This window comes from Phycodurus eques, chromosome 21 (genome assembly GCF_024500275.1).
Source record: "Phycodurus eques isolate BA_2022a chromosome 21, UOR_Pequ_1.1, whole genome shotgun sequence".
NCBI lineage: Eukaryota > Metazoa > Chordata > Actinopteri > Syngnathiformes > Syngnathidae > Phycodurus > Phycodurus eques.
Window position 1 is genome coordinate 10,832,996 of NC_084545.1, and position 27,780 is coordinate 10,860,775.

At 40.7% G+C, this 27,780-nt stretch overlaps 1 protein-coding gene across 4 annotated transcripts; it reads left to right on the forward strand.

Moving 5' to 3' along the window:
• waca (WW domain containing adaptor with coiled-coil a) lies at window positions 1–24,991 on the forward strand. 4 transcript variants are annotated; one of them, XR_009767346.1, is made up of 14 exons: window positions 1–276; window positions 458–488; window positions 1,148–1,340; window positions 6,579–6,670; window positions 7,220–7,335; window positions 7,441–7,556; window positions 13,772–14,020; window positions 16,031–16,153; window positions 16,311–16,462; window positions 18,081–18,205; window positions 21,329–21,527; window positions 22,829–23,002; window positions 24,112–24,264; window positions 24,423–24,511. XR_009767346.1 is itself a non-coding variant. In XM_061665929.1 (13 exons), the coding sequence occupies exons 1-13, from the start codon at window positions 236–238 to the stop codon at window positions 24,706–24,708; spliced, it is 1,632 nt and encodes a 543-aa protein (XP_061521913.1). In that variant the 5' UTR covers window positions 1–235; the 3' UTR covers window positions 24,709–24,991. The 4 variants fall into 4 exon arrangements, 3 of the variants coding, with proteins under 3 accessions (XP_061521913.1, XP_061521914.1, XP_061521912.1); XM_061665929.1 differs by lacking the exons at window positions 22,829–23,002; window positions 24,112–24,264 and adding an exon at window positions 24,639–24,991 and having other exon boundaries at window positions 16,314–16,462; window positions 24,423–24,550; XM_061665928.1 differs by lacking the exons at window positions 22,829–23,002; window positions 24,112–24,264 and adding an exon at window positions 24,639–24,991 and having other exon boundaries at window positions 2–276; window positions 24,423–24,550.
• Window positions 24,992–27,780: the final 2,789 nt, after the last annotated feature.

Here is a 27,780-nt window from a genome sequence, read left to right on the forward strand (position 1 = left end):
TGCTACGTTTTGTCGTGTGATCGGGAGAAACGTTGCTTGGCTGTGCGGGAGATGGACTGAGGGAGGGAGGGCGCTCTTTCCACCACTGCTGCCTATAGCATCGAAATACCTACCAGCTAGGCTCCAATTGACGATTTCAGGTCCCTGAATTCTCAAGGAAAAAAAGAAAAGAAAAAAAAGACAGTTCCGTCATTAGTCTTTCACATCCCACTCCAAACACACTAACACGGCATTGATGGTAATGTATGCGAGGAAACAACCGAGACTCGGCGATGGGTAAACATATTTTCACGTTACTTCTTCACATTTTCCTTTCGCCTATAGCTACGCTTGACAATCCGCCATTTTTACTGAAACCAAAATAAGTGTGGAAAGTTGCGCGTTGACTTTGATGTATTTCTCCAACGTTGACACTTTTAAAGGCTTCTACTCACGTCTTGTTTGTTTCTTATTGCAGGTGCGACCGAAGAGATTCTCAGCCCTATCAGGTACTTGGAAGCTAGACGTAGCTTGCTAGCAGCAAATCAGATTAAAATGGAAACTCCGGTTTAGGCTTCTGGGCAGCTCAACAGGCCCCAGTCAGTGCGGAAAAGTCAAAAGTAGATATTTGTTTCAAATTGCCCTGCAAGATTACTCTCTGGAGACTGCCGACCGATAAACATAGTGAAAAACGAGTCTAATGATTGGAGACTGTCGTTGAGGGGAATATTTAGGCGAGTCTTACACTTGTCCAGGTTGTTAGCGCGTTACCGTTAGCTCGCTTGCTAGCCAGTCTGATTAAGGCCTGACCGTAATTTCTAATCCAGCAAACGACTCGGAACGTTCAAATGAACATTCATGTGCGAATAAACATTAAAATGCCAGTGGCAACATTGAAACGTGGCATTAATTTAAACCAAACTCCCACACCGCGCGATGTTACAACGTAATCCGAATTGTTATTTTTGTCCTCTGACGTTATCAAGATGTATAATGGGATATAATATCGAATATAATTAATTGATAAGAGTCTTTGCAGAATTAGTCAGGCATAGGTTAAGTAGTGCATTTATTAAAAAAAACAAAAAAAACAGATACAGTAACGAGAGCTACTGAGAACAATTGATGCATGTCAGTAATAATGTGTACGGTGTTTATTTTATTCCAGACTCTCAAATATTCATCCAAGAGCCATCCAGGAGGGGATCACCGACATGAAAAGATGCGAGACCACTCAGATGTCACCCCTCCCTGCAAAATGCTTCGGAGGTCTGACAGCCCAGAAAACAAACACAGTGACAGCACAGGCCACAGCAGAGCAAAGGCTGTCCATGCACAGAGGGCCAGAGATCGTGATGGAGGTGAGAAACGAAGAATTAGTTTAGATTTTAAACATCATGCCGAGTGTAATCAGTTGGCAATTGTAATATTTATCAAGAACTTTTGATAGTGAAACTGCTTGCTGCCTGTATTGCTCAGCATCTTTATGCAGTGTCATCCGCTTTATAACGAAGTACAGGTACACAATTGTTATGTTTGATGAGTACATTTGTACTTGATTGAGTTGCCCCCCGCCCGCCCCACTTTACCCTCCATGTGCAAATGTTTGCTTGTATTGATATTCACTGTCGTTACATTTGAACAATGCAGAATATATTATGCTGAAAATTAAAAAGTGACAGCCGTGATGCTCAAGAGGCCTGATTCTGCAATATCTGGTGGAGAAAATAAGTACTTTTTTGATTGGGTTTATACTGGTTTTGCCTCCCTAATAGGACAGTTTGTTTCCATGGCAGAAAATCACTCGTCAATGTTTTTACTTGGCACTACATGGGTAGTTTAAAAGGAGTTACACATTTGCACTGTCTATATTTAATACAATAAGTATAACCTTACCAACAACTGGAATGTGTGCATTATAATAAAGTTCTTTATTGGTTGACGTGGCTGCCGCAGAAACTAGTCGGATTTTGTGTACAAGCAATGCTTTGACTTACTTTTCCTTTGGGCTTGTCCCATCAGGGGTTGCCACAGCGTGTCATCCTTTTCCATGTAAACCTATCTCCTGCATCCTCCTCTCGAACACCAACTGCCCTCATGTCTTCCCTCACTACATCCATCAACCTTCGCTTTGGTCTTCCTCTAGCTCTCTTGCCTGGCAGCTCCATCCTCATCACCCTTCTACCAATATACTCACTCTCTCCTCTGGACGTGTCCAAACCATCGAAGTCTGCTCTCTCTAACTTTGTCTCCAAAACATCGAACCTTGGCTGTCCCTCTGATGAGCTCGTCTAATTTTATCCAACCTGGTCACTCCAAGAGCGAGCCTCAATATCTTCATTTCCGCCACCTCCAGCTCTGCTTCCTGTTGTCTCTTCAGTCCCACTGTCTCTAATCCGTACATCATGGCTGGTCTCACCACTGTCTTATGAACTTTGCACTTCATCCTAACAGAGACTCTTCTGTCACATGTGACTAATTAATGCATATTACAGACTGCTTGACTACTAATAGTTGTCATGAAGTTCACCAAGAGGAATGGTTACATTGATTGCAAAAATGTTTTGTCCGCACCATAACGTTTTTTTTTTTTTTTAAATAAAAAAAATAATGACACCTTTTTTAGAGTAGAATATTCTATTTTAATAACACGGTACAGTGGAATATCTGTATACTTGGTGGAAGTGATTTGGAATTTCCAGGGTAAGATTAATTATAAAATATTTAATTTCAATGGCAGTGACAGGTAATATACTTAATTGTCAAACCAATGCAAAAACTTAACTGAACTGATGATATTAAGACAAAAACAGTTTTGACTTAAATGTTGAAAACAAAGCAGGGCATCTGTAATTTAATTTGGGCGTCTTGTTTTTTTTTTTTTTTTTAAACATTCTTAATTGTCACAATTGTATAGTAAAAGGTAAACTAGTGTTAATAGTAAAAAAAAAAAAAAAAACTCTTTGCTTTGGCTTTGTTTACAAGTGACTTGTGGTTAAGCGGCAGTCATTTTGATTGTCCTTCACTTACGGTCGTCTGTCAACACCCTTTTGGAGTAAGTCACAATGTCCACTTATTCAATTTACGTAATATGCGCAGACCTTCCGTGGCGTTGCGTATGATGGCGACTCAAATTCTGAATTGTATGACACAAATATAGATGGAGTAATCAACTGTGTGACATTAGAGGGATAAGTATTTATCAGTTTGAATCAAACTTAAAACTGCAGTTCTTTGGTTTACAATGGTCTTGGCATGGGACATTATGAACGACGCGCAATGAACTAGCGTATTTTCACGACCGTAGGGCGCACCGTATTAAATGGCACAGTGTCAGTTACGGGGTCTATTTCTCTATTTAACACATACATAAGGCACACCGTATTATTGGGCGCAGGCATGGTAAAACATACGCTATCTTAAAAGATACAGTAACGCGCATGCACGCTAAAATAATGTTTTTAAAAAGGCAGTGGGATCAAAACTGAGTTCGGTTGTACTTTATTGTAGTATTTAACAATGTACTCACGTTATTTTTTGATCAGTCCTCATCCACAAAACCATCAAAGTCTTCATCTTCTGTATCCGAAATGAACAGCTGGGCAAGTTCTCAATCAAACACGCCAGGTTCGAGTCAGCCTCGTTGCCGTGCGAAAGCTCGAACAAGCATCCACAATCCATTCACAAATTGTGTGCGTAACTCGCCCGGCGCTGCCTCCTAGTCTTAGTAAAGCTGTGTTCGCCATCTGTCATCCATGGCTCCCACGCCGCTCACTTCACTTTGAACGCCCTGTTTACACGGATGTCCAGCGGTTCGTCAAGCCTCCCGGAATGATGGCAGGCCCCGAGTTATTGCACTCAAGTCGAATGGTGACTTGAAACGCTTCTCCTGGCTGGTCTTTGCCCATTAATCCATTGCTCGAGTTGGTCTTCCAACTCGGGCCAACTCGCCTTGTTTTCGCGTTTTCTTTTCTTCCGCGGAAACTCAGCTTCGTCTTCTTGACTTGGCGGAGCTTGTTTTCCTGCTTCCTCTACTTGCGAACCATGGATTCATTGATCTTGAATTCTCTCGCGGCTGCTCGATTCCCATGTTCTTCCGCGTAACTGATAGCTTGCAGTTTAAACTGCGCTTCGTAAGCGTGTCTCTTCGTAGGTGACATTTTCGGGGTCCTTAGCCAAACCGATGTTGTTTTGCACAATGCACACCCCGGAAATGCTCCCAGTCAGTCAAGCGGTTAAAAAAACAAAACAAAACAAAAACACCGCGGGGGCGTGGCTTTAGAGTCTTCCTTCATGCACCCTCCCCTGTCCTCAGCCACGTCCACTTTTCCTCTGTGTAAGCAGCGTGTCGGCAGGAAATGCTCCAAAAAAATTAAATGTCAAGCGGAGCGCTCATCACACAACAACATTTATAGATGGATGGACTCGGTGCACACACAAGGCGCGCCGCATTATAAGGCGCCCCGTCCATTTTGGAGAAAATTTAAGACTTTTACGTGCGCCTTATGGTCGTGAAAATACGGTAGTTTGCAAAGCGGCATGAGGATATGTTGTGCTGCGTCACACGGCACGCTCAGTTACTGCAGGGTGCAGTGTTTTTCATTTGATTGTTTAATTTTTATGACCTAGAAGTGTTTTTCATACATTTAGTTAACATAATTATGACACTACTGCGGCATTAGCATAGGTTAGTGATAGACTATGGTATGGTGCGTTTCAATTTGCATTCAACTTTAGGTTACGCCATTGTAAACCGAGGACCCCTCATCCTTTCTTTGCCTCTTAAAATATTGTGTGTGCTTCCAAAGGAACTCTAGCACAGTTCACATGTGATGTGAAAGCAATCCAAGCTCGGTTCAATATAACCAGCATATTAGCACATCAAATTTTACCTGAAACAACTTGCGTCTTCTCTGCATTCTGAGACCTTGCATATCCGCAGTAGCACAACAACATTAGGGATAGCTTCGGCCGCTGAGAGGACGACCCGATGTGTGTGAGTCCAAATGCATCTGAAAAGTAAAGAATAATTGTATTGTGTATGAACCCATAAACAGATTGGGAACAATGACAGAAACTCCACGATGATTAGGAACAATGACAGAAACTCCAAGGTGAAAGCACCCAAAGATGCTTAATTGCTTATGTCCCTCAGTTTGCCAACTGTCTCAGTTTTGGTTAAATAATCACAGTGACTAGGAAAGTCTATAGCTGCAAGCACTGACACACACACAGCTGCTCAAGCAAGCTGGGCATCCCTGATATCTATTAACTGTTACAGTCATTTTACATATTCATTTCGCACATGCTTTTGGTGCATGGTGAGTCAGCCCACCTCAGCAGAGATAGATGCTAGAGGTTCTGTGGTGGTGATTAACAGCACTGTTCGCAGATGTCATTACCAGTCGTCATTTGATAAACATTATCAAGCAAAGTGTGAGTTTACCAACAACAGCATTTCTCAAATCAACAAAAACTGCAAGTAACATCAGCAGTAACTTCATGTTACCCAAACACCTCAAAGAAACCAGAGACTGAAAAATGGGAACATGAGGTAGAAAACAAGCATTCAATTACAATTAGTTATCCTACCAAGAGTTGAATGTGTGGACTGTCTATGGACATTTAGTTAGATTAAACTTAATTTGCTTCAAAATTGTTCTCACATTTGTAATGGGCTGCAATTATAACACACAACAAACATAACAGTTTGTACCTCAAAATATTTCCAAGTATTTTTACAGTGTTGTCTTGTTCACGTAATGATATTACCTGCCGTGGAAGGAGTTTGACCACCTGACACACTCATGATGAGGCATTTGGAGTACCTGGTCAGGTTCTCAAACATTACAAATACATAATGTTAAAAAAAAAAGTGTCAGTAATAACCCCCAATTTATTAGGATATTTATTTGTATGCACAAAATGGTTTAGACTGGCCAAGTGTAACGTCATAGTGCTCACTTAGCAGGGAATGCATTTTTGCCAATTATAATACTTCCTTTATAGCTCATATTTGTTTTGTATCTGGTAACTGGATCTTTGTTTGGTTCACTGTTGATGCACCTGTGGTGTTACTTTCTGCTGCATCACAGATGTTTTACAGTCAGTGCCAAGTGACTTTTAGCTTCACTGTAAACCACCTCTTTACATGCATTCATATGTGTATGGTTGCTAACATTTTAAAATAAGCAAAATAGCACAAGTTGTTGGCATTTTTTTTGTAATTGGCCATCAGCAAGTGGACTGAAATACAGTGGCTTCCTTGAGCCAAGGGGAGGACATCGCTTAAATAATTAGCTTTTGGGGGTGATAAATTGCATGTTCCATTGAAATTGCTCCCAAAAGTGCAGTGTGTATCTGATAGAATGAGGTTGATTTTCTATATTAAAAATGAGAGAGAAAGCTGCATGCGAACCTTTGAAAACACAAAGTATAAATGCTTGTATGAGGGCTCCACAGTGAATACAATTTTAATGGTGATCGTGATTTTAGTTTTGATCAGCATTCTTTATCAGTCAAATGAGTTCAATAAACAAAAAGCATTCATTACTTGAGGAATGTGGATTTTGTTTTTGACAAAAAAACTTGTGTTGCAGGGACCAGTTATTCGCCACATGAAAATTCTCACAACCACAGCACCCTTCAAAGCTCCAACTCTCATTCAAACCCCAGCAAAACCTCAGACACAGTAAGCCGCCTCTGACATATGTGACTGAAACAGAATGTAACTGCTTGAATTGTGTCTTGACAATAACTACTGTTGAGTGTTTCTATGTCCCATTGTCGCACTGTTGTCTTTTTCACTTGGTGGTGAATAGCTACATCTGATCCTTTCCTTGATTCTTGTTTTTCATTGACTTGTAGTCAGTGGTGTGTAAACACATTACTGTTTGCTGTTGCAACTTTTGCTACTGTTTTGAAGATAATTATTGTGGGATTCCAACTTAAGGTTTGGGCACAAGTTGAACATTTAAGATGGGATAAAATGCATGTTTGCTAGGTAAATTGTAGATACCAGTATTGATTTAAAACAAATAATAAAAAGAGGTATACAACTTGTATTTCTCATTTATTCTCAACACTGGCTAAGCCATTAATTGAATATTTATCTGCACAAACTACCCAGCTTTGCCTGTATTATAAATATTACAACCTCTTCCATCAGACCTTTTATAATCATTAATTGCACTCACTTTTGCTGTCTGATTCTGTTCCTTAATTCCATTCTTTTTCTCAGACTCACGAACCAAGTGATGACTGGTCAGAGCACATCAGCTCATCTGGGAAGAAATACTATTACAACTGCCGAACAGAGGTGTCCCAGTGGGAGAAACCCAAAGAATGGCTGGAGAGGTAGCAATTATCCAGCCACCAAAACGCTTGATTGTTTACATTTTTTTTTTTTTAATGGTCTCTCTGATCCATAACATTATGAATGTATGCACGCTTATTTGGCAGAGAACAGCGGCAAAAAGAGGCAACAAAACAGACTGCAGTTGTCAACAGTTTCCCCAAGGACAGAGACTATCGAAGGGAGGCTATGCAGACATCAGTGCCCCCTGGGTTTCCAGCAAGTAAGAACTACATAAACTATTCTAGTTTTCCTCACTTGTCTGCTGCCATTCATCATGGTGATGTCGCCATTATGCTGGACTTTTCAGTCTATGTCCTGATCAAGTTCCAGTTGTTCACTATGCCTTATTGCCTCAAATTAACCATTTACCTTTTTGCATTGAGTATTTTTATTTACCTCAGTTCATGGGTGCTATTCGTTCACACACTGACAGTTAACTGCTGAGTCCAATTGAACTCCATTGCTAATCCAGACAGCAGCACCTACTGAGGCACCTAAACATTCTCTCAGATTAAGTGTAGTCTTGCAACATCTTGCCAAAAAGTTCCCTGAAAATTATTAGGGTATTATGTTACTTGAAGATCTCTTTTCTGGTGATTAACATAGTGTCCTCTGTGCTCGCTTCACAACATTGTGTGAGTCTTATATTTATGTTCCGGGGACCTACGGTCCTTATAACACTGTTCCAAATTATGCATGTAGAATTATAGTTAAAAAAGAAAAAAACATTGGAGTTTGAGCTTTTTTGTGGAGGATATTGCATAGCATGCTTTGCCTGTGTGTTTGCATCACTAATATCAAACTTGTTTGATAATTAGTTTTCCCGCTGATCCTAATTAAACGGAAATTACTTAGGGAGGTTGATTAACTCCAGAGCTGCAGCTTTGGATATTCTTATCTATTATTTTACCAATTATCCAATTTCCAAGTATTTGCATAAAAATAGATTTTGCATTATTAAACAACAATAGCAATGCAAAAATGAACGTGAAGTGCTGGTATTATTTTTATCCATTTGGGGTCACCATCCTAGTATCTTTGAATATATATTGCTTTAAAAGATGGGGCTTGGCCTGGTGAGTAACATGGGAAACAGCGAATGAGAGCGTAGTTACCTGTTATGATGGGCCGTTAAGAGACATTATTCAGGATTAGCTCTCACATTTACTATTCAAATGCTTTCACACACACACAAACTACTGAAAGGCTCTCATAAGGACTACTCAAACACTCTCATGCGCACAAGTCTTGCTCTCATTAGCACTACTCATGCTCTCATTAACACTACTCAAATGCTCTAATTAAGACTAAACAAATGCTCTCATTTACACTAGTCAAATGCTCACATTGACACAAAGCTAGAGGCTATGAGGGGCTGTTAGGGACATTTTTCAGGATTAGCTCTCACACTTACAATTCAAATGCTTTCACACACACACAAACTACTGAAAGGCTCTCATAAGGACGACTCAAACACTGATACGCACGAGTCTTGCTCTCATTGACACTACTCAAATGCTCTCATTGACACTACTCAAATGCTCCCATGCGCACGAGTCTTGCTCTCATTAACACAAATCAAATGCTCTCATACGCACGCGTGTTGCTCTCATAAACACTACTTCACGCGAGCACGTCAATCACATTCTCGCACATGACTGGCATTCACGAGTTCATGTTCATTTAATTCACAGACAAGATATTTAATGTTCAAACTGATAAAACTTTGTTTTTAGCAAGTAAACATGACCTTAGAATTTTATGGCTGCAACACGTTCCAAAAAAGCTGGGACAGGGTCATGTTTACCACTGTGTTATATCACCTTTTCTTTTAACAATATTCAATAAACGTTTGGGGACTGAGGACACTAATTGTTGAAGCTTCGTAGGTGGAATTCTTTCCCATTCTTGCTTGATGTACAGCTGCAGCTGTTTCAACAGTCCGGGGTCTCCGTTGTCGCATTTTACGCTTAATAATGCGCCACACATTTTCTATGGGAGACAGGTCTGGACTGCAGGCAGGCCAGTCTAGTACCCGTACTATTTTACTACGAAGCCATGCTGTTGTAACACGTGCAGAATGTGATTTCGCATTGTCTTGCTGAAATAAGCAGGGGCGTCCATGAAAAAGATGTTGCTTGGATGGCAACATATGTTTCTCCAAAACCTGTGTGTACCTTTCAGCATTAATGGTGCCTTCACAGATGTGTAAGTTACCTATGCCATTGGCACTAACACAGCCCCATACCATCACAGATGCTGGCTTTTGAACTTTGCGTCCATAACAGTCCGGATGGTTCTTTTCCTCTTTGGCCCGGAGGACACGGCGTCCACAATTTCTCAAAACAATTTGAAGTGTGGACTCGTCGGACCACAAAACACTTTTCCACTTTGCATCAGTCCATCTTAGATGAGCTCGGGCCCAGAAAAGCCGGCGGCTTTTATGTGTGTTGTTGGCTTTTGTGTGTGTTGTTGATAAATGGCTTTGTCTTTGCATAGTAGAGTTTCAATTTGCACCTACGGATGTAGCGCCGAACTGTATTTACTGACATTGGTTTTCTGAAGTGTTCCTGAGCCCACGTGGTGATATCCTTTACACGTTGATGTCGGTTTTTGATGCAGTGCCGCCTGAGGGATCGAAGATCACGAGCATTCAATGTTGGTTTTCGGCCTTGCGGCTTTCTCCAGATTCTCTGAACCTTTTGATATTATGGACCGTAGATGATGAAATCCCTAAATTCCTTGCAAGTGTACGTTGAGTAACATCGTCCTAAAACTGTTCGAATATTTTCACTGGTTCACAAAGAGGTGAACCTTGCCCCATCTTTTCTTGTGAATGACTGAGCAATTCAGGGAAGCTCCTTTTATACCCAATCATGGCACCCACCTGTTCCCAATTAGCCTGTTCACCTGTGGAATGTTCCAAACAGGTGTTTGTTGACCCTTCCTCAACTTTCTCAGTCTTTTTGCCACCTGTCCCAGTTTTTTTGGAACTTGTTGCAGCCAAAAAATTATAAGTTAATGATTATTTGCTAAAAACAAAGTTTTATCAGTTTGAACATTAAATGTCTAGTCTTTTTGTATTCTATTAAATATAGGTTGAACATGATTTGCAAATCATTGTATTCTGTTTTTATTTATGTTTAACACAACGTCCCAACTTCATTGTAAATGGGGTTGTACACGTTTTTATTTTGTTACCTTTTGTTCAATTTGGAAAGTGCACCGGAGGCTGTGTCTCCCTTTTCACTACTTGTATTGTCATACGTTCACAACTTGCAGTGGCAGATTAGGTTATATTAAATTAGCTAACAATCTTTACGTTACTTTATCGTAGACCTGCTGTTGTGTAAAGGCTTCTTTATACTCGCGTGGACGGCGACCATGTTTGTCTTTGGCGATGTCCTGCACCAGAGAAGCAAACACAAATTCAACACTAGTGGTCAGACTCACCCCCTAAAACCCCATTCGCTGTTCATATTGACAGTAACAAATGACTAGTGAATCTCAATCAAATTGTTACTAATTGTACTATTCTGAAATAATAGTCCAACAAATTAAAGATACAATTTATTTGAAAACTTTATATGATATATTAACCGGTAAGAGAGTACGCTGGCACGCTTTAGCTGTTTTAAATGTAAAATGGATTACTTTAACCAGTATACCTTGGCAACAGGTAGAATCCCAGGTCTCTTTTGTGCTCGGCGGTGCTATAAATCCTTGTGGACCGGACCAAGCTGCCACCTTTCCAACTAACCTGCTGGCTACCCAGCCACTCTAGTCACCATTCCCGCTGTGTTGGATAAACCTTCTCCTCTTCAATCTGCCGCGGTCGCCCACTCCCAACGATGGCTCCTTTTCAGCTTCCATTTTGGCACTTCCATGTAGCAACTAATTGGAGCTAGGCTAAATGCAAGCGTCCTTCAGCGGGTAAGCTCCCCACTACAACAAACTTTATGTAGCTCTCAGTGGAGATACAATGCGTACATGCACAGGACTGATGGGCACTAAGTCCAAATGGCTGCATCCGTAAAACAATGAAAGTGGCAGCATTGCATCTCTCGTCAGAAAAAAAGTATGTTAATGTTTGATTCGTTTTGATACGAATGGGAAAATTCAGACTCAGGATTTTTTTTTTTCATGGTGATTCCCAAGTCAGTCGGAATCACCACTGATTAGTTTGTAGCTCAACATAACGTGCAATGTATGACTTATGCATACATTGATGCTGCTTTTTGATAAATGAATGAATGCTAGTGTTGTTGGTGTATATGTATTATTTTTGAGATCTGTCCTTATCCTGTGAGTTCACCTCAATTTCATTGTAGAGTCTCATATAATGACAGTAAAGTACTGTATATTCATCTTACTGATACATCAATTGACAGGTGTATTTCAATGGCTTTGTGATTAAATGTTGCATCCACAGGTGGTAACGTAACAAAATATCTGTCGTTTTAAGTTTGTGGGAAGGAAATGGTTAAATTAGCATTATCATAATAAAAGGCGCCTGATTGCTTTGTGAAGTTATTTGCGGGAGGGGGGGGGGGGTGTTTGACGATGTTTCCATGCGCTACAAAAATGCTTTTCTCTGTCTTAAGGAAGGGATCACTCTTTTTCCACTCTCTTGGCTCTGCTTCCATTAGTCGAAGCAAGCAACTGGCCGCCGTGAACACTTGTGGCCGACCGCGACGGAAGAGGAGACGGCCAAAAACCGTCAGGAATGCATCCGCGAGTTCCAACCCACTGGTTGTCATTCTAACAAAAGCTTGCCATTGGCCCAGCAGTATGTAGGACAGGATGAGGGCTGACTCATTGCATGAGCCAGATCCACCCCTAAAACAAGCTGATTTCACCATGGCAGGAAATATGCTGTGAAAATTAAAAACAATATCTGATGCTTTATATACTGTTTATATGGCTTGAGTTGGCACGGCGGCGCGATTAAAACCCGGAAATATATTTTCAACATGAGGGAAAGCTTCTGTGCATTGAGACGTAAGCTGTTGCTAGATGTGCAGCAGCCTTTACCTTGGCAGAGGGCAGGAATGTTTTTTTTTTTTATTAATACTTCAAACAACTGTGGCAGTAGGGCTATGCTAGCTAGCTCCTCTACTAGCCTCACCAACAGTCGGGATGACCTTTTATCCAAAATGAATAAATCATCCATACGATCAAAACAGCACGGTCCAATCTCATCGCTTTTAAACTGGCCACCTTTGGGAAGCCAGCACATACTTCAAATGGCCTGTGTCATTTTGGCCAACAACAATCTATAGGCTACATACGTTCCATTAAAGCCCATTGTTTCAATTCACCCACTTGTTAAGCTGCTGAACTCCTGAAAATGTTGCTCGGCCCAGTTTTAGTTTGTAAACGAGAGTTTATTTTGCTTCCCACAGAGTCACGTGACTAAATCATGTCTGCTGACTCTGCGAATGAGGACTTAAAGGCCTCTTTATACTCCCGCACTCGTCGACAGCGCCCGCATTCCATCACGTGACCGACGCATTGGGCCTCGCGACCCCTATGTGTCACGACGCGCACACGGCACAAATTGTCGCCGCGTGCAGAATGCCGTGAAGATCTCTCGTGATTGGTCCGTTTTAGTCACATGCTGTGATGACGTCCTCAGCGTTCCCCTTGGTTCCACATACCACCTACACCGCCGCCTTCTTGATCGATTTTGCAATATAATTTAACACATCATCTGGTCATCTAGGTCCGATTGTTCTAGCACTGTTCCGCAGTCGCCATTGTTGTTGCTTTTTCCGGAAAGGAAAGTAAAATCAGCTACCGGAATTGGCCATAAAATGCAGAGGAAACCAGCCAATACCAGCTGCCGCGACACCCCCCCAACTTGGAGGAGAACTGCAGCACATTTTCAAAACGTTGCGCGTGGGTTGGGCTCGAATATAAAGGCAAACTGCGCGCGGTCACCGCCCGCATGAGTATAAGGAAGCCTTTATGCACTTCCTCCTTTCTGTCTTCCTCCTATGACATCCATGCACCAGTTTGGTTGTTTTCTTTTAGAGACCGTATGAATACTCGATAATGTAAAATTGCAAATCGGTAAAGCAATGTTCATGATTGTATCGAAGGTGATATATATTGCCCACTCCTATTCAGTGGGAGTAATCACATTTCTGTCTTTGCTACCGCTGGTATTAGAATCTCAACAAAAAAATACAACAAAACATTTGTGAAACAAGCTTACATGGTTACTGAACAGAAGTATCACAAAATATGCCAATGTCTCACAAGATTCGCTGAGGTCTCTGACATCACCCATTATGGTGGTTCAAGCATTTGAATTTAGAAGTTTCACTGCATATTGTGAATTGGCAGTGCAGGAAGGGTAGTTAAAGCAAGACATCTTAACAAACGGACACCAAACCGTTACAATGCCAACCTCCTTTCTTTCTACTTCAGAGTCAGCACAGTCGGAGAAGCCCGCGACGACTCATGCGACGCAGTCATCTTCTGGCTCGGGCAGCTTGAACCCCTCATCAGGCACCCCGGGGACATCATCCTCTTCCACAGTCCCTGTCTCCCCAGTCCTGCAGTCCCCCGCACCTCCACTTCTCCAAGATCCTAGTTTGTTACGTCAACTTCTCCCTGCACTTCAGACTGCCCTGCAGCTCAATCATGCCAGTGTGGACATGGCAAAAATCAACGAAGGTGCGTCCACTCTTATATTTATGTCGCGCTTTCATTGGCTTGCAATCACATCAGAGGTTTTTGTGCATAAATGACTCTCCATATACACCACGTGTCAAATTCAAGGCACGGGGGCCAGATCCGGTCCGCCACATCATTTTATGTGGCCCATGAAAGCAAATCATTTGCTTGAAACGCCATGATTCTTGCTAAAATCTGTACAAAAAAATGTAATTGTCGTATGTAATAAATAATAAAGTTGTGATACTGCAACAATGGTTTTGTTACCAACACCCTTTTTACAGTACAGTAACTTGAATAATAGTTGAACAAAGTATTACCCTTGACATTTTATTTCAAAACTAGTCATCCATCGATTTGTTGTCTGTAATAATACAAGGAGGTGATTCAACATTTATATTTCACAATCATAACGGCCCTCTGAGAGAAACCGTAACTACGATGTGGCCCGCGGCAAAAATGAGTTTGACACCCCTGATCTACACTAATGTATATTGCCATATTCACTCACCTGCCTTGACTCGCATATGAACTTCATTCTTAATACAATTTTTAATCCATAAGGTTTAATATGATATCAGTAAAGTCTTTGCAACTATAAAAGGTTGAGCGCTTTTTGGAAGGCTTTCAATAAGGTTTAGGAGTCTGTTTATAAGAATTTGGCTTCCCGAAGCACGTGTGTGTTCACACACTGGCGTTGAATGAGAAGGCTTGGCTCTCATTCAATTCAGGCCCCGCTCTAATGCATCCTAAATGTGTTCAATTGTGTAGAGGTCAGGACTCTGCAAGCCAGGCAGGTTCATCTACACCAGGTGTAGTCATATTGGAACAGGAAGGGGACATCCCCAAACTGTTCCCACAAAGTTGGGAGCATAAAATTGACTGGTATGCTGAAGCATTCAAAGTTTCTTTCACTGGAACTAAAAGCCCAGTATTTTGGACAGTTCCATTGGTTCCACCGTGACTGTGCACCAGTGAAAAAAGCAAGATCCATAAAGACATGGATGACAGACTTTGGTGTGGATGAACTTGACTGACCTGCTTGAGTCCTGCAGTCACAACCTGATTGAACACCTTTGGGATGGATTAGAGCAGAGAATGAGAGCCAAGCCTACATCTCCAACATCAATGTGTGACCTCACAAATGAACTTTCGGAAGAATGGTCAAAGTTTCTCATACATTCTTAAACCTTGTGCAAAGCCTTCCCAGAAGAGCTGCTGTTTTTGAATGGGATGTCACCTAAAGTCAGTCAAGACAGGTGAGTAAATACTTTTGGCAATATAGTGTGTGTCTCTGTGCAACCTCACAATGTTGGGTGTTTATTGGCTTTGGCATTAAATTATTCTTCAGGCCATCAGAATTTGAAATATATTTTCATTAGTGTCCTCGTTTGTAATCTAAATAGTTGTACACATGCATTTGGTTTACTGAACTCTAAGTTCTCTAACTCAAAGTAAGGGAAGTGTGGTGGGAGGGGGATAATTATTATTTTCACACAGGGCCTGATGGGTTTGAATTTTTTTCCCTTAATAAAAAAAAATGTAGAATGTGTATTTTGTATATACTTAGGTTGGGTTGTTAAAATTGTTAAAATTGGTTTGATGATCTGAAACATTTCTGTGATAACTAAGCAAAGAAATCAAGAAAGGGGAAGTACTTTTTCACGGCACACTACATCATCATGCAGCACAAGAAGGCATGCTCAGTTTCTGCCGTATTTTAATGTAATTCATTGACTGTTTTATATTTGTGGCCTAGAAGTGTTTTTCTGACAAATATTTACTGTCCTGCGTTTGCATAAGTTAGTGACACACTACAGCACGTTTTGACTTGGGTACAAATTTGTTAATTTGATGCCGTAGAAATGTAACTGTCATAAACAGGTGACCCCTTGTACTCCCCCCTCCAGTACTATATTGTGCGTATACAAATCCTGCATGTGAAGCAGTGTAGGTCCTATTTTTTTCTGTGCCTGGAGGTGACTTATTTTAGAATGTTTTTCCTTTTAGTACTAACAGCTGCCGTCACACAAGCTTCATTACAGTCGATGCTTCATAAGATCCTTACTGCTGGACCATCCGCTTTCAATATTACTACTATTCTGTCTCAAGCAGCTCAACTCTCCAGCCATGGTAAGAGAAACCTATGGAAAGCTGTGCAATGTGATGTAGATATTTGTAGGCATTTAGTCCAGCATGCTGCTGCAGCAAGGACCATAATAACATTTTCTGGTGATTAATAACTTTTCTATGTTGTACTTGGTCTTTGTATTTTTTGTTTTGTCATTAGCAGCTCAGCAGTCAAACCAGTCACCAATGTCGTTAACGTCAGATGCATCATCGCCCAGATCCTATGTTTCTCCCCGTATCAGCACACCACAAACCAACGCTGGTCCCCTCAAACCCCTACTCAGCACACAGCCGGTCATCTCACTATCAAAGGTAGGGAAATGAGATATAACTATTTGTTTATTCAGATTTTTACATCCATAATGAATACCAACAACTACATTACTTAACTACTTTTACATGTCAACAATGTGCCCAAAGCATGGATTTGATTTGACTCATGATGCAGCTCTGTAGCCCATCTATGATTAGCTCTTCAGTCAGTCCCCAGTGGTCAGTTAATTCCCACAGGCCTTGTTCTAATTGTTCTTACCTTGGTGTTGGCTCTTTTGGGAAATACTGATGTCTGGGTATTATATCAACTATCCTGTACATATTTATCATTTTATCATTTATCATGGTGAAATAAAATAGAATTGCATTAGTTTACAGTTGTTTGCTTTACTACTCCCACACTGCCTTAGAAACCTAATCTTTGTTCTTTTTAAAGTCATGGAATAGTCAATCCATTTAGTTTCTTTAATAGATTTTTCATTGTCTCCTGATTGCACGATTAGTCTAATAGTGCCAAAGTCTAAAGGTTATGCTCAGCCTTGTATTGTGAAGACGAAAGTGGCCGGCAGGTTTCCCAATCTGCTGGCCTCGGGAAAAAAAAACTATTTTCTGCTAGTATCCTGCCATCTGCTCAAGTAAAGAAGAAATGTCACGATGCTTGTTGAAAGCCACAAACTTGCAAAGAACCACACTGCGAATGAGCTCTGTCACTGAACGGAAACACTGCCTTCACTCCAAAATTAAACACTTCTCTCGACTCACCTTTCACCAATACACAACAATGTTTAAAATAAAAATAAAAGAAAAAAGCTGCAAAATCCAATATTTAGAAAGACATGGATTCAGTCAACTGATTTTTCTCTGCATCTCTCACATCAGTCACCACGACGTTATTTGACGCCCATTGTGGTCTGCAGTACAGTAATAATTGTCTGACATGTAATGCAACCTTGATTGTTTCCACACTAAAACAAAACATTGGTGTGATATGAAAAGTTCATTTGAAAGCTTGATTTTTTTAAGCACTTGAGGAGCTTTTACCATTTTTAAATTTTTGCCTTCAAGTGCCTCCATAACCACACCAGTTAGTTAAGGCAGATCTCGTTCATGGAAAAATTCAAATGTTAACGCGTATGTGCAGAGCTGAAAGGTTATACCTTTTACTACTCGTACCAGTTAGAAAGTTGACCCAAGCTACTTTATTGAACCCCCACTCCAAATGAGCTGCAAGGAGCATCGCTGCCACCTGGCATAGTGGATGTAGACATAGTTTGGACAATGATCAAATTTCACTTGGTGCATGTAAACTGGGACTTCGCAAAGATGTTTGGAAAAATTGTAGAGAATGAACTATGTCAGTTACCAGTTATTTGTGTGTAAACGTAGACACTGACTCCTTGTCTCATCAGCAGTTTTCTCTCACTGCGTTCTCTGTGATTTGGTGCATCAGAGGTGTAATAGTAAAGCTGGGATTTTTTTCGCACATGGCTTTCAGACAGCTAACTGAGAGGAATGAATTGTTTTCACAGTGGGTGGGTGGGTGGTTAGGGGTGGGGGAGAAGTGGACATAGGCATTAAATCAGAATTGAGCACTTGGACCTGCAGTGAAAATCCAGTCTAAAATCATCATATTGCATGTTGGGTGATTGTTGTATAGGTGAGCACACCAGCAGTCAAGCAGTCATCTCATCCTCAGCAGACATCCCAGCAGCCCCTTCCCAGTGATAAGCAGCACACTCATGATGCTACCACAGCATCACCACGCACCCTCCAGCGCCAAGGGTAAGAGCACCTCCACCACGTGCAGAAGCCATTCAGAATAATTGAGGGTTTGTTGTCTTGTTCCATGTGATGGAAGAAGCATGTGTTTTTTTGTTTTTTTTTCCCCCCTCTACATTTCTCTACATACATTTCTCTACATTCTCTACATAGTTTTAAGACTGAAACAACAAATCTTTGTCTCAGTCTTGTACTAAAATTCTAACTAACCATTGTAAGGAAATGTCCTTGGTTTTCACATTTATGAATTCTGTTGGCTCCCAAGACATAGTGGCTGTTGTAAGGCAATGCAATGTTGTCTCGCCATCTGCTGGACATTGACAGAAACGTGGTTGACTAAATGTTTTCAACTGGCATTAAGCAGGCCCCAAAAATGGCATGTACACACCACAGAGAAGAGTAATGATAACAAGCCTACCAAATTTTAATGAATTAAAAAATATTATCTGTAAGTATATAAAATCAGGTTTCAAAACTTGAATAATAAGGGCCACCTCTCAGAAGCTGTGGGCGTGTCGACTGGATGCGCCAAAAGGAATCAAACATACTGAGGGGGTGATAGCTTTTATGATATAAAATCACATTAGGAGGTACAACTTCAAAACAAAAATGTTATTGTGTACTATAATCATAAAATAAGCACACAAAACAATTGACCCTCGTTGTTGGTGACATAATGTCATAGCCGAACACAGCACCTGACGACAGCGGGGTGGTAGGAGGAAGCCCAAGTAGTTAGTCGGCACTGCTCCATTCACGAGTATCAAGTTACCCACAAAGCCATGTTGTCTCTTGTGAACGTTTACAAAACTATGTGTCGTAAAATGTGCACTGCTAGTCGGCTAGTGGTGTAGATGTTCAGCTCGCCATTTGTGTGTGCCTTTAAAAAGTCAGTCGATTGCTTTTTTATTTCATTTTTTGGAAGCTAAGCACAGCTAATTCACAACTGAGCAGCATAGCCAATTGAAATTACGTCACTTTGTTCTTATATAGTGAAGGAGGGTACTCACGCTAGAAAGTATACACCACAGCCCCGGACATCACAGGGCTGTGTTTTAGCCCCACCCACAAAATCAGGAAAATCCAACCGGTGTAAAAGATGCTTAAGCTATATCTCAGCAATTCAGCACTATATATTGGTCTTTGCATATATTTTCAGCACTTCAAACATTTAATGTATTTAGAAACAAAACACTGATATCTGCTTAGAGCATCGTTCAGTGTTTTTGTGGCGCAATTTCTGAACATGAGGTAAATTTGTTAAAACCAAGTCCTGGATGCACAGTGGCTTATTTCTTTGCATAGTTTGTATATATATTGGTTAAATCAATGGAAATAGTTGTGAGCAGCTAATGTAAGTTACAAAAAGGTGCATAATATTGTATGGGTAATGAACAACTGGAATTCAGCCAGCTTCCTTTGTTTATGGGCACTTATTCAAACTAGAACGATCTAAAAATGTTGACTTATTATTTGGTCAACCATTTCCATACAATTGTATTTTCTTCAACACACAAAATATTCCGGTCACCTAATAACCTATTTTTGTTTAAATAACATACTACAATTGTATTAAAAATTGCTGTTTGAAAAGTCATTGTACCAATTTGCTATAATCATTTAAGTTCATTTTTTTCCTCATTAATGTACACACAGCACCCCATATTGAAAAAAATGGAATTGTGGATATTTTTGCAGATTTATTAAAAAAGAATAACCAAACTATCACACAGTCATAAGTATTCAGACCTTTTGCTGTGACACTCATATATTTAACTCGGGTGCTGTCCATTTCTTCTGATCATCCTTGAGGTGGTTCTACATCTTCATTGGAGTCCAGCTGTTTGATTATACTGATTGGACTTGAATAGGAAAGCCACACACCCTACAGCTCACAGTGCATGTCAGAGCAAATGAGAATCATAAGGTCAAAGGAACTGCCTGAAGAGCTCAGAGACAGAATTGTGGCCAAGGTTACAAAAACAATTCTGCTGCACTTAATGTTCCTAAGAGCACAGTGGCCTCCATAATCCTTAAATCGAAGACATTTGGGATGACCAGAACCCTTCCTAACCCGGCCAAACTTGGCAATCGGGGGAGAAGAGCCTTGGTGAGAGAGGTAAAGAAGAACCCAAAGATCACTGTGGCTGAGCTCCAAAGATGCATTCGGGAGATGGGAGAAAGTTACCCTTACTTAGTTACCCTGCAGCCCTCCACCAGTCGCGGCTTTATGGCAGATGAAAGCCTCTCCTCAGTGCAAGACACATGAAAGCCCGCATGGAGTTTGCTAAAAAAAAAAAAAAAAAACACCTGAAGGACTCCAAGATGGTGAGAAATAAGATTCTCTGGTCTGATGAGACCAAAAGAGAACTTTTTGGCTTTAATTCTAAGCGGTATGTGTGCGAAAACCAGGCACTGCTCATCACCTGTCCAATACAGTCGCAACAGTGAAGCATGGTGGTGGCAGCATCATCCTGTGGGGGTGTTTTTCAGCTGCAGGGACCGGACGACTGGTTGCAATCAAAGGAAAGATGAATGCGGCCAAGTACAGGGATATCCTGGACGAAAACCTTCTCCAGAGTGCTCAGGACCTCAGACTGGGCCGAAGGTTCACCTTCCAACAAGACAGTTACCCTAAGCACACAGCTAAAATAACGAAGGAGTGGCTTCAGAAAACTGTGACTGTTCTCCCTGACTTTATCCCAATTGAGCATCTCTGGAGAGACCTGAAAATGGCTGTCCACCAATGTTCACTATCCAACCTGACAGAACTGGAGAGGAGCTGCAAGGAGGAATGGCAGAGGATCCCCAAATCCAAGTATGAAAAAACCTGTTGCATCATTCCCCGAAAGACTCATTAGCTCAAAAGGGAATACTGAGCAAAGGGTCTGAATACCTATGGCTGTGTGATATTTCAGTTTTTCTTTTTTAATCTGCAAAGATGTCAACAATTAATTTTTTTTCTGTCAATATGGCGTGCTGTGTGTACATTAATAAGGACAAAAAATAACTTAAATGATTTTAGCAAATGGCTACAATATAACAGTGAAAAATTTCAGGGGATCTGAATACTTTCTGTACCCACTGTAAACTCACATTCTGATATGCTTCTGTTATCGATCACAGCAGTCAGAGGAGTCCCTCTCCTGGTCCCAACCATGTCGCACATGGCAGCAGCAGCAATGCCCCTACATCTGTCTCTGCTACGCCCACCTCCTCGACAACCCGGCCGTCCTGCTCCTTCACACCCACCCTTGCTGCTCACTTCAACGAGAATCTTATCAAGCATGTCCAAGGTTGGCCTGCTGAACACGCAGAGAAACAGGTTTGTACCAGCTGCTCAAATTTAATCCTGCTAAATTCATATTGTGAAGCCTTGTAGAATAATGTATTGGTGCACTTATAAATTAGGACACACAAAAGGGCTACCGCAAGTACAAGTCATGAGGTGGGATACTTATTTAACATAAACTTCCAATATAATTCTAATTTGTACAATGTACAGTATGTATAATTTAAGCAAGATGTATTTATTTAGCCTTTATTTATCCAGGTAAGCGGACTGATAACTTATTCATTTGCAATGCCAACCTGGCTGTTGACAGCAGAGTACAAGGCAATATAAAAGCAAATAGAAATAGACGTAAAATGTGATGTTCGCAAACTGTATACAAAACAAAACGTATACATATTCAAAACCCAACACAAAAAAATAATAAACCATAACTTCCTTCACGCAACCCTTAACACTTAATAGTTTAGATAAGTCTCCTTTGACCAGTATGAAAGTGCTGGGATCATAGATGTTGTGATGGCAGTGTGCATGACGTCACTCACTGGAAGCTGAGTTCGAAAGTAAACGAGCAACCACAGTCCGTCAACAGCCGGATTGTTTTTCTGTTGGTGAGTGACGCACACAGACAAAGTGGTTAAATTCTCCAATCAATACAAAAATTAGGGATGGGCTCGTACCGATACCGGCCTTATTTCAATCTATCTGGTACTCGTGAAGTCTGCTTATACCAGCGATACTTAAGTCAATGCAGGGCTGCTGATATTTTGTTGCCAGCACCTTTGACTTTTATGACGTGTAGTCTTTATTGGGAGGAGTTTACAGTGCCGTGAAAAAGTCTTCTCAAATTCTTATATTTTTACATAGTTTCCCCACTTTAAGATTGCCAAACAAATGTAAATCTCAGACAAATATAACCCAAATGAAGTGAGTTTTTAAATGAATAAAAGTTTAAAGTTACCTGGCCCTGTGTTAAAAAATAAATAAATAAATAAAGTAATAGCCCCCTACATCTAATAACTGGTTGGGCCATCCTCAGCAGCAATAACTGAAATCAAGCCTTTTCTATAACTGGCAATGAGTCTTGCACATCACTGTGGCCATATTTTGTCCCACTCTTCCTTGCAGAATTGATTGAATTCAGAAAAAATGTAGGGTTTTTAAGCATGACCGGCCATTTTAAGGTCATCCCAGTGCATTTCAATCAGATTAAAGTGTGGACTTTGACTAGGCCACTCCAAAACTTTCTTTTTATTTATTTAAAAAAAAAAAATGTTTTTAAGCCTTTGAGAAGTTGACATGCTGGTGTGTTTTGGATCATTATCCTCTTGCAGAACCAGAGTGAGCTTCAGCTTGAGGTCACAAACTGATGGCTTGAACATTCTCCCTCGGGATTTTCGGTTAAAGAGCAGAATTCATGGTTGCATCAATCACAGAAAGTTGTCCAACTCCTGAAGGACCAAAGCAGCCCAAGACCATCACACTACTACCACCATTTTTGACTGTTGGTATGATGTTCTTTTTCTGAAATTCTGTGCTACATTTACGCCAGAAGTAATGAGACACAAACCTTCCAAAAAGCTCATATCCATATAATATTCTCCCTAAAGTCTTGGGAATCATTCAGACAATTCTTTGCAAAAGTAAGACGAGCATTTATGTTCTTTTTGGTCAGCAGTGGTTTTCGCCTTGGAACTCTGTTGGATGCCATTTTGCCCAGTGTCTTCCTTATTATGGTGTCACAAACACCGACCTTAACTGAGGCAAGGGAGGCTTGTATTTCTTTAGAAGTTCCTTTGTGGACTCTGGATGAGTAATTTCTATTTTCTTGGGGTAATGTTTATTGGCTGGCCACTCCTGGGAAGGTTCACCAGTGTTCCATATTTTCTCCATGTGAGAATAATTGCTCTCCCTATGGTTCGCTGGAATCCTAAAGCTTTAGAAATGGTTTTTGTAACCCTTTCCAGACTGATAGATGTCAATTACTTTATTTCTCGACTTTTATGGAATTTCTTGGGATCGTGTCATTTTGTTTCAGCTTTTTTAGATCTGTTGTCTGACTTGATTCTTTTCGGGACAGATTTATTTCTTGATTGAACAAGTCCAGAGGTAATCAGGCTTGGGTGTGATCAGTGAAAGTTAACCAAAAAATATGATTAGCCACAATTCATGATTTAACAAGGACGGTAATTACTTTTTCACACAGGTAACTTTGTGGGTTTATATATATATAGTTTTTTTCCTTAAAAAAAAATTCATTTTCATTTAGCATTTTAAGTTCACTTGGGTTATATTTGTCTATTTACCTTTGTTTGTTGATCTTAAACATTAAATTTGGAAAACTATGCAAAAATATTATAATTTGAGAAGGGGGGCCAATACTTTTTTGCCACATCAATGATGTGGCCAAACAGATACGGTGCCATGAAAACACTACAGAGTTCTCAAATTTCATGGGAATCTCCTGTGCATAGCCCTCTTCAGGTGACCCCACAGATGTTCGATTGGATTCCGGTCTGGACTTTGGATGGGCCATTCCAAAACGTTCATGTTTTTCTGGTGAAGCCATTCTTTTGTTGATTTGGATATGTGCTTTGGGTCACTGTCATGCCGAAAGCTTTCCAGCAGCAGTCTTGAAGGTTTTGTGCTACCACTGACAGCAGTTTGGAACGCCTCATAATTCCCTCTACCTTGACTAAAGCCTTCCTAGTTCCAGTTGAAGAAAAACAGCCCCAAAGCATGCTGCTGCCTCCACCATGCTTCACTGTAGGTACGGTGTTCTTTTGGTAATAAGCAGTTGTCGTCTTTGTGTCAAACCTGGTATTTGAACAAGGGTTTTATGGCTCTTTCTCGTCATTCTTTTTAGTTATAATGTGCAAGATAGAATATTAGTTATTTTATGCATTTTTCAAACCATTTGTGGTACAGGCATCAAGATTACGTGAAGAGGCTCACACGATGGGGAGCATTTGCATGTCTGAGAACTGCACTGAGCTTAAAAACCTGCGTTCCTTGGTCCGAGTCAGTGAAATACAAGCCACATTGCGCGAGCAAAGGTAAGTACACTTTAGCACATAAGCAGTGAGTCTTGTAGTCCAAAAAGATACAAAACTAATTTATCTTCTTGATTTCCTTCTCCCACAGGATACTGTTTCTAAGACAGCAAATCAAAGAACTTGAAAAGCTGAAGAACCAGAATTCTTTCATGGTCTGAGAACTTCTTGTCGGAAGTCAAAGCGGGCGTCCAAGGAGGGTTAAAAGAAAAAAAGGGTATAGGAGGAGGGAGACCCATTGCACATAGCTGGAAGCCCAGAGGCAGAGCGGTTGTTCAGTTCTTCTCGAGGCCCATCTTAACACATGCACACAGCAGCTGTTGTTGGTTTAGCTTTGGACCATTTGGGCGGCGAAGAACCAAGAGAAAAGAGGAAAGGAAGAGCTGTTTGGAGAGGAGGGTTGATTTACAACTCTGCTTTATTAAAAAAAAAAAAAAAAAAAAAGAGAGAGAGAGAGAGAAAAAAATGTAGATTTCTTGTAGATGTTATCTGTTGTAAATATGTTTTGTAGAATGAAGCCATGGAAAGCCATGTCTATCAAAGCTTTTGACATCCAAACTAATCAGCGCCTTGGCGGCTACATTCTTTAGCTAGCCTTTCCCTCATGTTAACTCGTCTGCAACTTCCTGTTGTTAGTTCATAGATCACAGAACAATATTTTGAGTCGTTACTTTACACCGAAGCGATACAGAGGAACACTGATATAATTTTTCTTTCCTCCTCAAACCTCAATGAACTGATGACTCTTCCCTTCTCTGCCCTCTTGGAGTGAAGTGCACTCAGGCATGGTGAAACATCTCCTTCCAGCAAAGTCCAACACAGCTGCTCCTAATAGTTGGGTGGTGTATTTGCAGCTTCTGGTGGCCCTGCATCTCCCAGTCTTGACAAAATAGTGCCTGGTGGTTTGGTTGTGTGTGAGTCAAAAAAAAAAAACAAATGTTGGGATGTTGCTCTGAATCATTCCCACACCCCTTGACTGGCTTCAGCTTGGTCCTGCCACATCCTCCCACGTTCCATAGTTTTTTTTTTTTTTTTTAAATATGTTCCCTTTCAAGATGCAGGTTCATTCCATTGTACAGTCAACAAAGGGGACATCATTTAAAGGGTTTATTTATAGAGTTGTGGAGAGCAACACTTTGATTTGCACTCGGTGTAGGAAGGAACAAGAAGCAAACAGGCAGGTTTGGACAGAGGTGTGTGTGTGTGGTCACAAGGTTAAAATATTAATTATATGTAAGATAGTAAATGTGTTAAGCTAAAGAGAGCCCTGATTATTTTATTGGAGTGTTGGGTTTGGTTTGATATGATGCTAGTGCCTTGTTGAAAGTCTCATTCACCTACACACCCCTCTCCTGTTGGCTTTCGTTGACCTGTTTGACTAAATAAAATGAAAAAATAAAAAAAACAAGATCTTCAAAAAGCATGTCCCATCCTTATTGTTTGCCCTCCACTTTTGAATCACAGGGTCCCCAAGCTGCAAATTTTTGTTCCACCATGCTGTCATCTTCAAGGCCAAAACTCGACTCCACCACACGTTCAATAAAAGTGACCACATCCTTGCTTTGTATATTGTTTCCTGAAGTATATGACAGATGTAATAAAATGTCTCTCCAGGGTTATGTCTTCTTGCGTTCTTGAACTTCATTTGTGAATACCCCAATTAGCTGATTTTAACTTCATTGTAATATTTCTTTCCACACACCTACAGTCCTCTGTCCACTGAGTGGTGTGCAATACTGCAAGATTTTTTATCAATAGAATTCCAAGACTGTCACTGAAACTGTTGGGACATAAATCCAACCTCTTTAGCTCATCCAGGGTTGGGTCGCGGGACATTTCCAGGCCAGCCGAGAGACAGACAAGCATGTCCTGGGTGTTCCCCACGGCCACACCCTGATTGGACATGCCTTAAACACCTTTGCAGAGAGATGTCTTGGAGGCATTCAAACCAGATTCCAGAGCCAACTCATCTGGCCCGTCCCGGATGACTGAGCTTGTCACCTTCTCTAAGGGAAATTTGGGACACTACGGCGATAAGTCTTTTCGGCCGCTTGGATCTGTGATCTTTCGGTAATGATTCACAGCTCTTGGCCATATGTGAGGGTGGCAATTCGAGCTTCACTACCTCTTGGACAGTGTTGGGAAGAGTACTTTAGAAATGTAGTTGGTTACAATTAGCAAGTTACCCTGTTGAAAAACTTAGTATTGTAGCTATTTTAATCTCAAGGTAATACAACCAATAAAATGTTTATTACTTTGAATGAATGCATCAACGGGACCCTTGGAAGCTTTCTCTAAAACATCACCAAAAAAATAATTATGGATCATTATTTTAAAGACCAAGTCCGAAACCTTAGTGTTCTGATAGATTCTGACCTGACTTTGAACAGTCATAGAAAACCAATTACTAAAACTGCCTTTTACCATCTGAAGAACATATCTAGAGTGAAAGCTTGCATGTGTCAAGCAGGCCAGGAGAGGCTCATCCATGCTTTTATCAAGTAGACTTGACTATTGTAATGGTCTTCTGACTGGACTCCCCCAAAAGGGCATTAAACAGCTGCAGCTCATTCAGAATGCTGCAGCTCTGGTTCTAACCAGAACAAAGAGGTCAGAGCATTTTACTCGAATTCTAAAGTCTTTACACTGGCTCCCAGTCAGCTTTAGAATAAATTTTAAATTTCTGCTACTGGTCTATAAATCACTAAATGGTTTAGGTCCTGAATATCTGAAAGAAATGCTCATAGAATATAACCCAGTAGGGCTCTGAGATCGACAGACTCAGGTCAAATAGTGGAGCACAGAGTCCAAAGTAAACATGGTGAAGCAGCATTTAGCTATTATGCTGCACACAAATGGAATAAATTGCCAACAGAAGTGATGTCAGCCCTAAGTGTGAATGTTTTTAAATCCAGGTTAAAAACTTTTTTTCTCATGCTTTTTAGAGTATTTTCATTTCTAAATAATATTTATTGTACTGTACGCTGTTTTAATTGTACTTTTTTTGTACAAGACATCTAGAAATCTTGTTTGACTTCAGCTCAGTGCACATCTAAACTACAAGGGTATTTTCTGCTTTGGCTTTGTGTCTGTTACCAGTACCAGTGACGCAAAGAGGAACATAGTGATTCCCATAAAACCAGAAATGGAACTGGGCTGGCTGTTTGGATACCGAGATATCGCCAACAGACAATCAGAGCGCAGTTATTTTCCATATTTAAATTGAGAAGCTC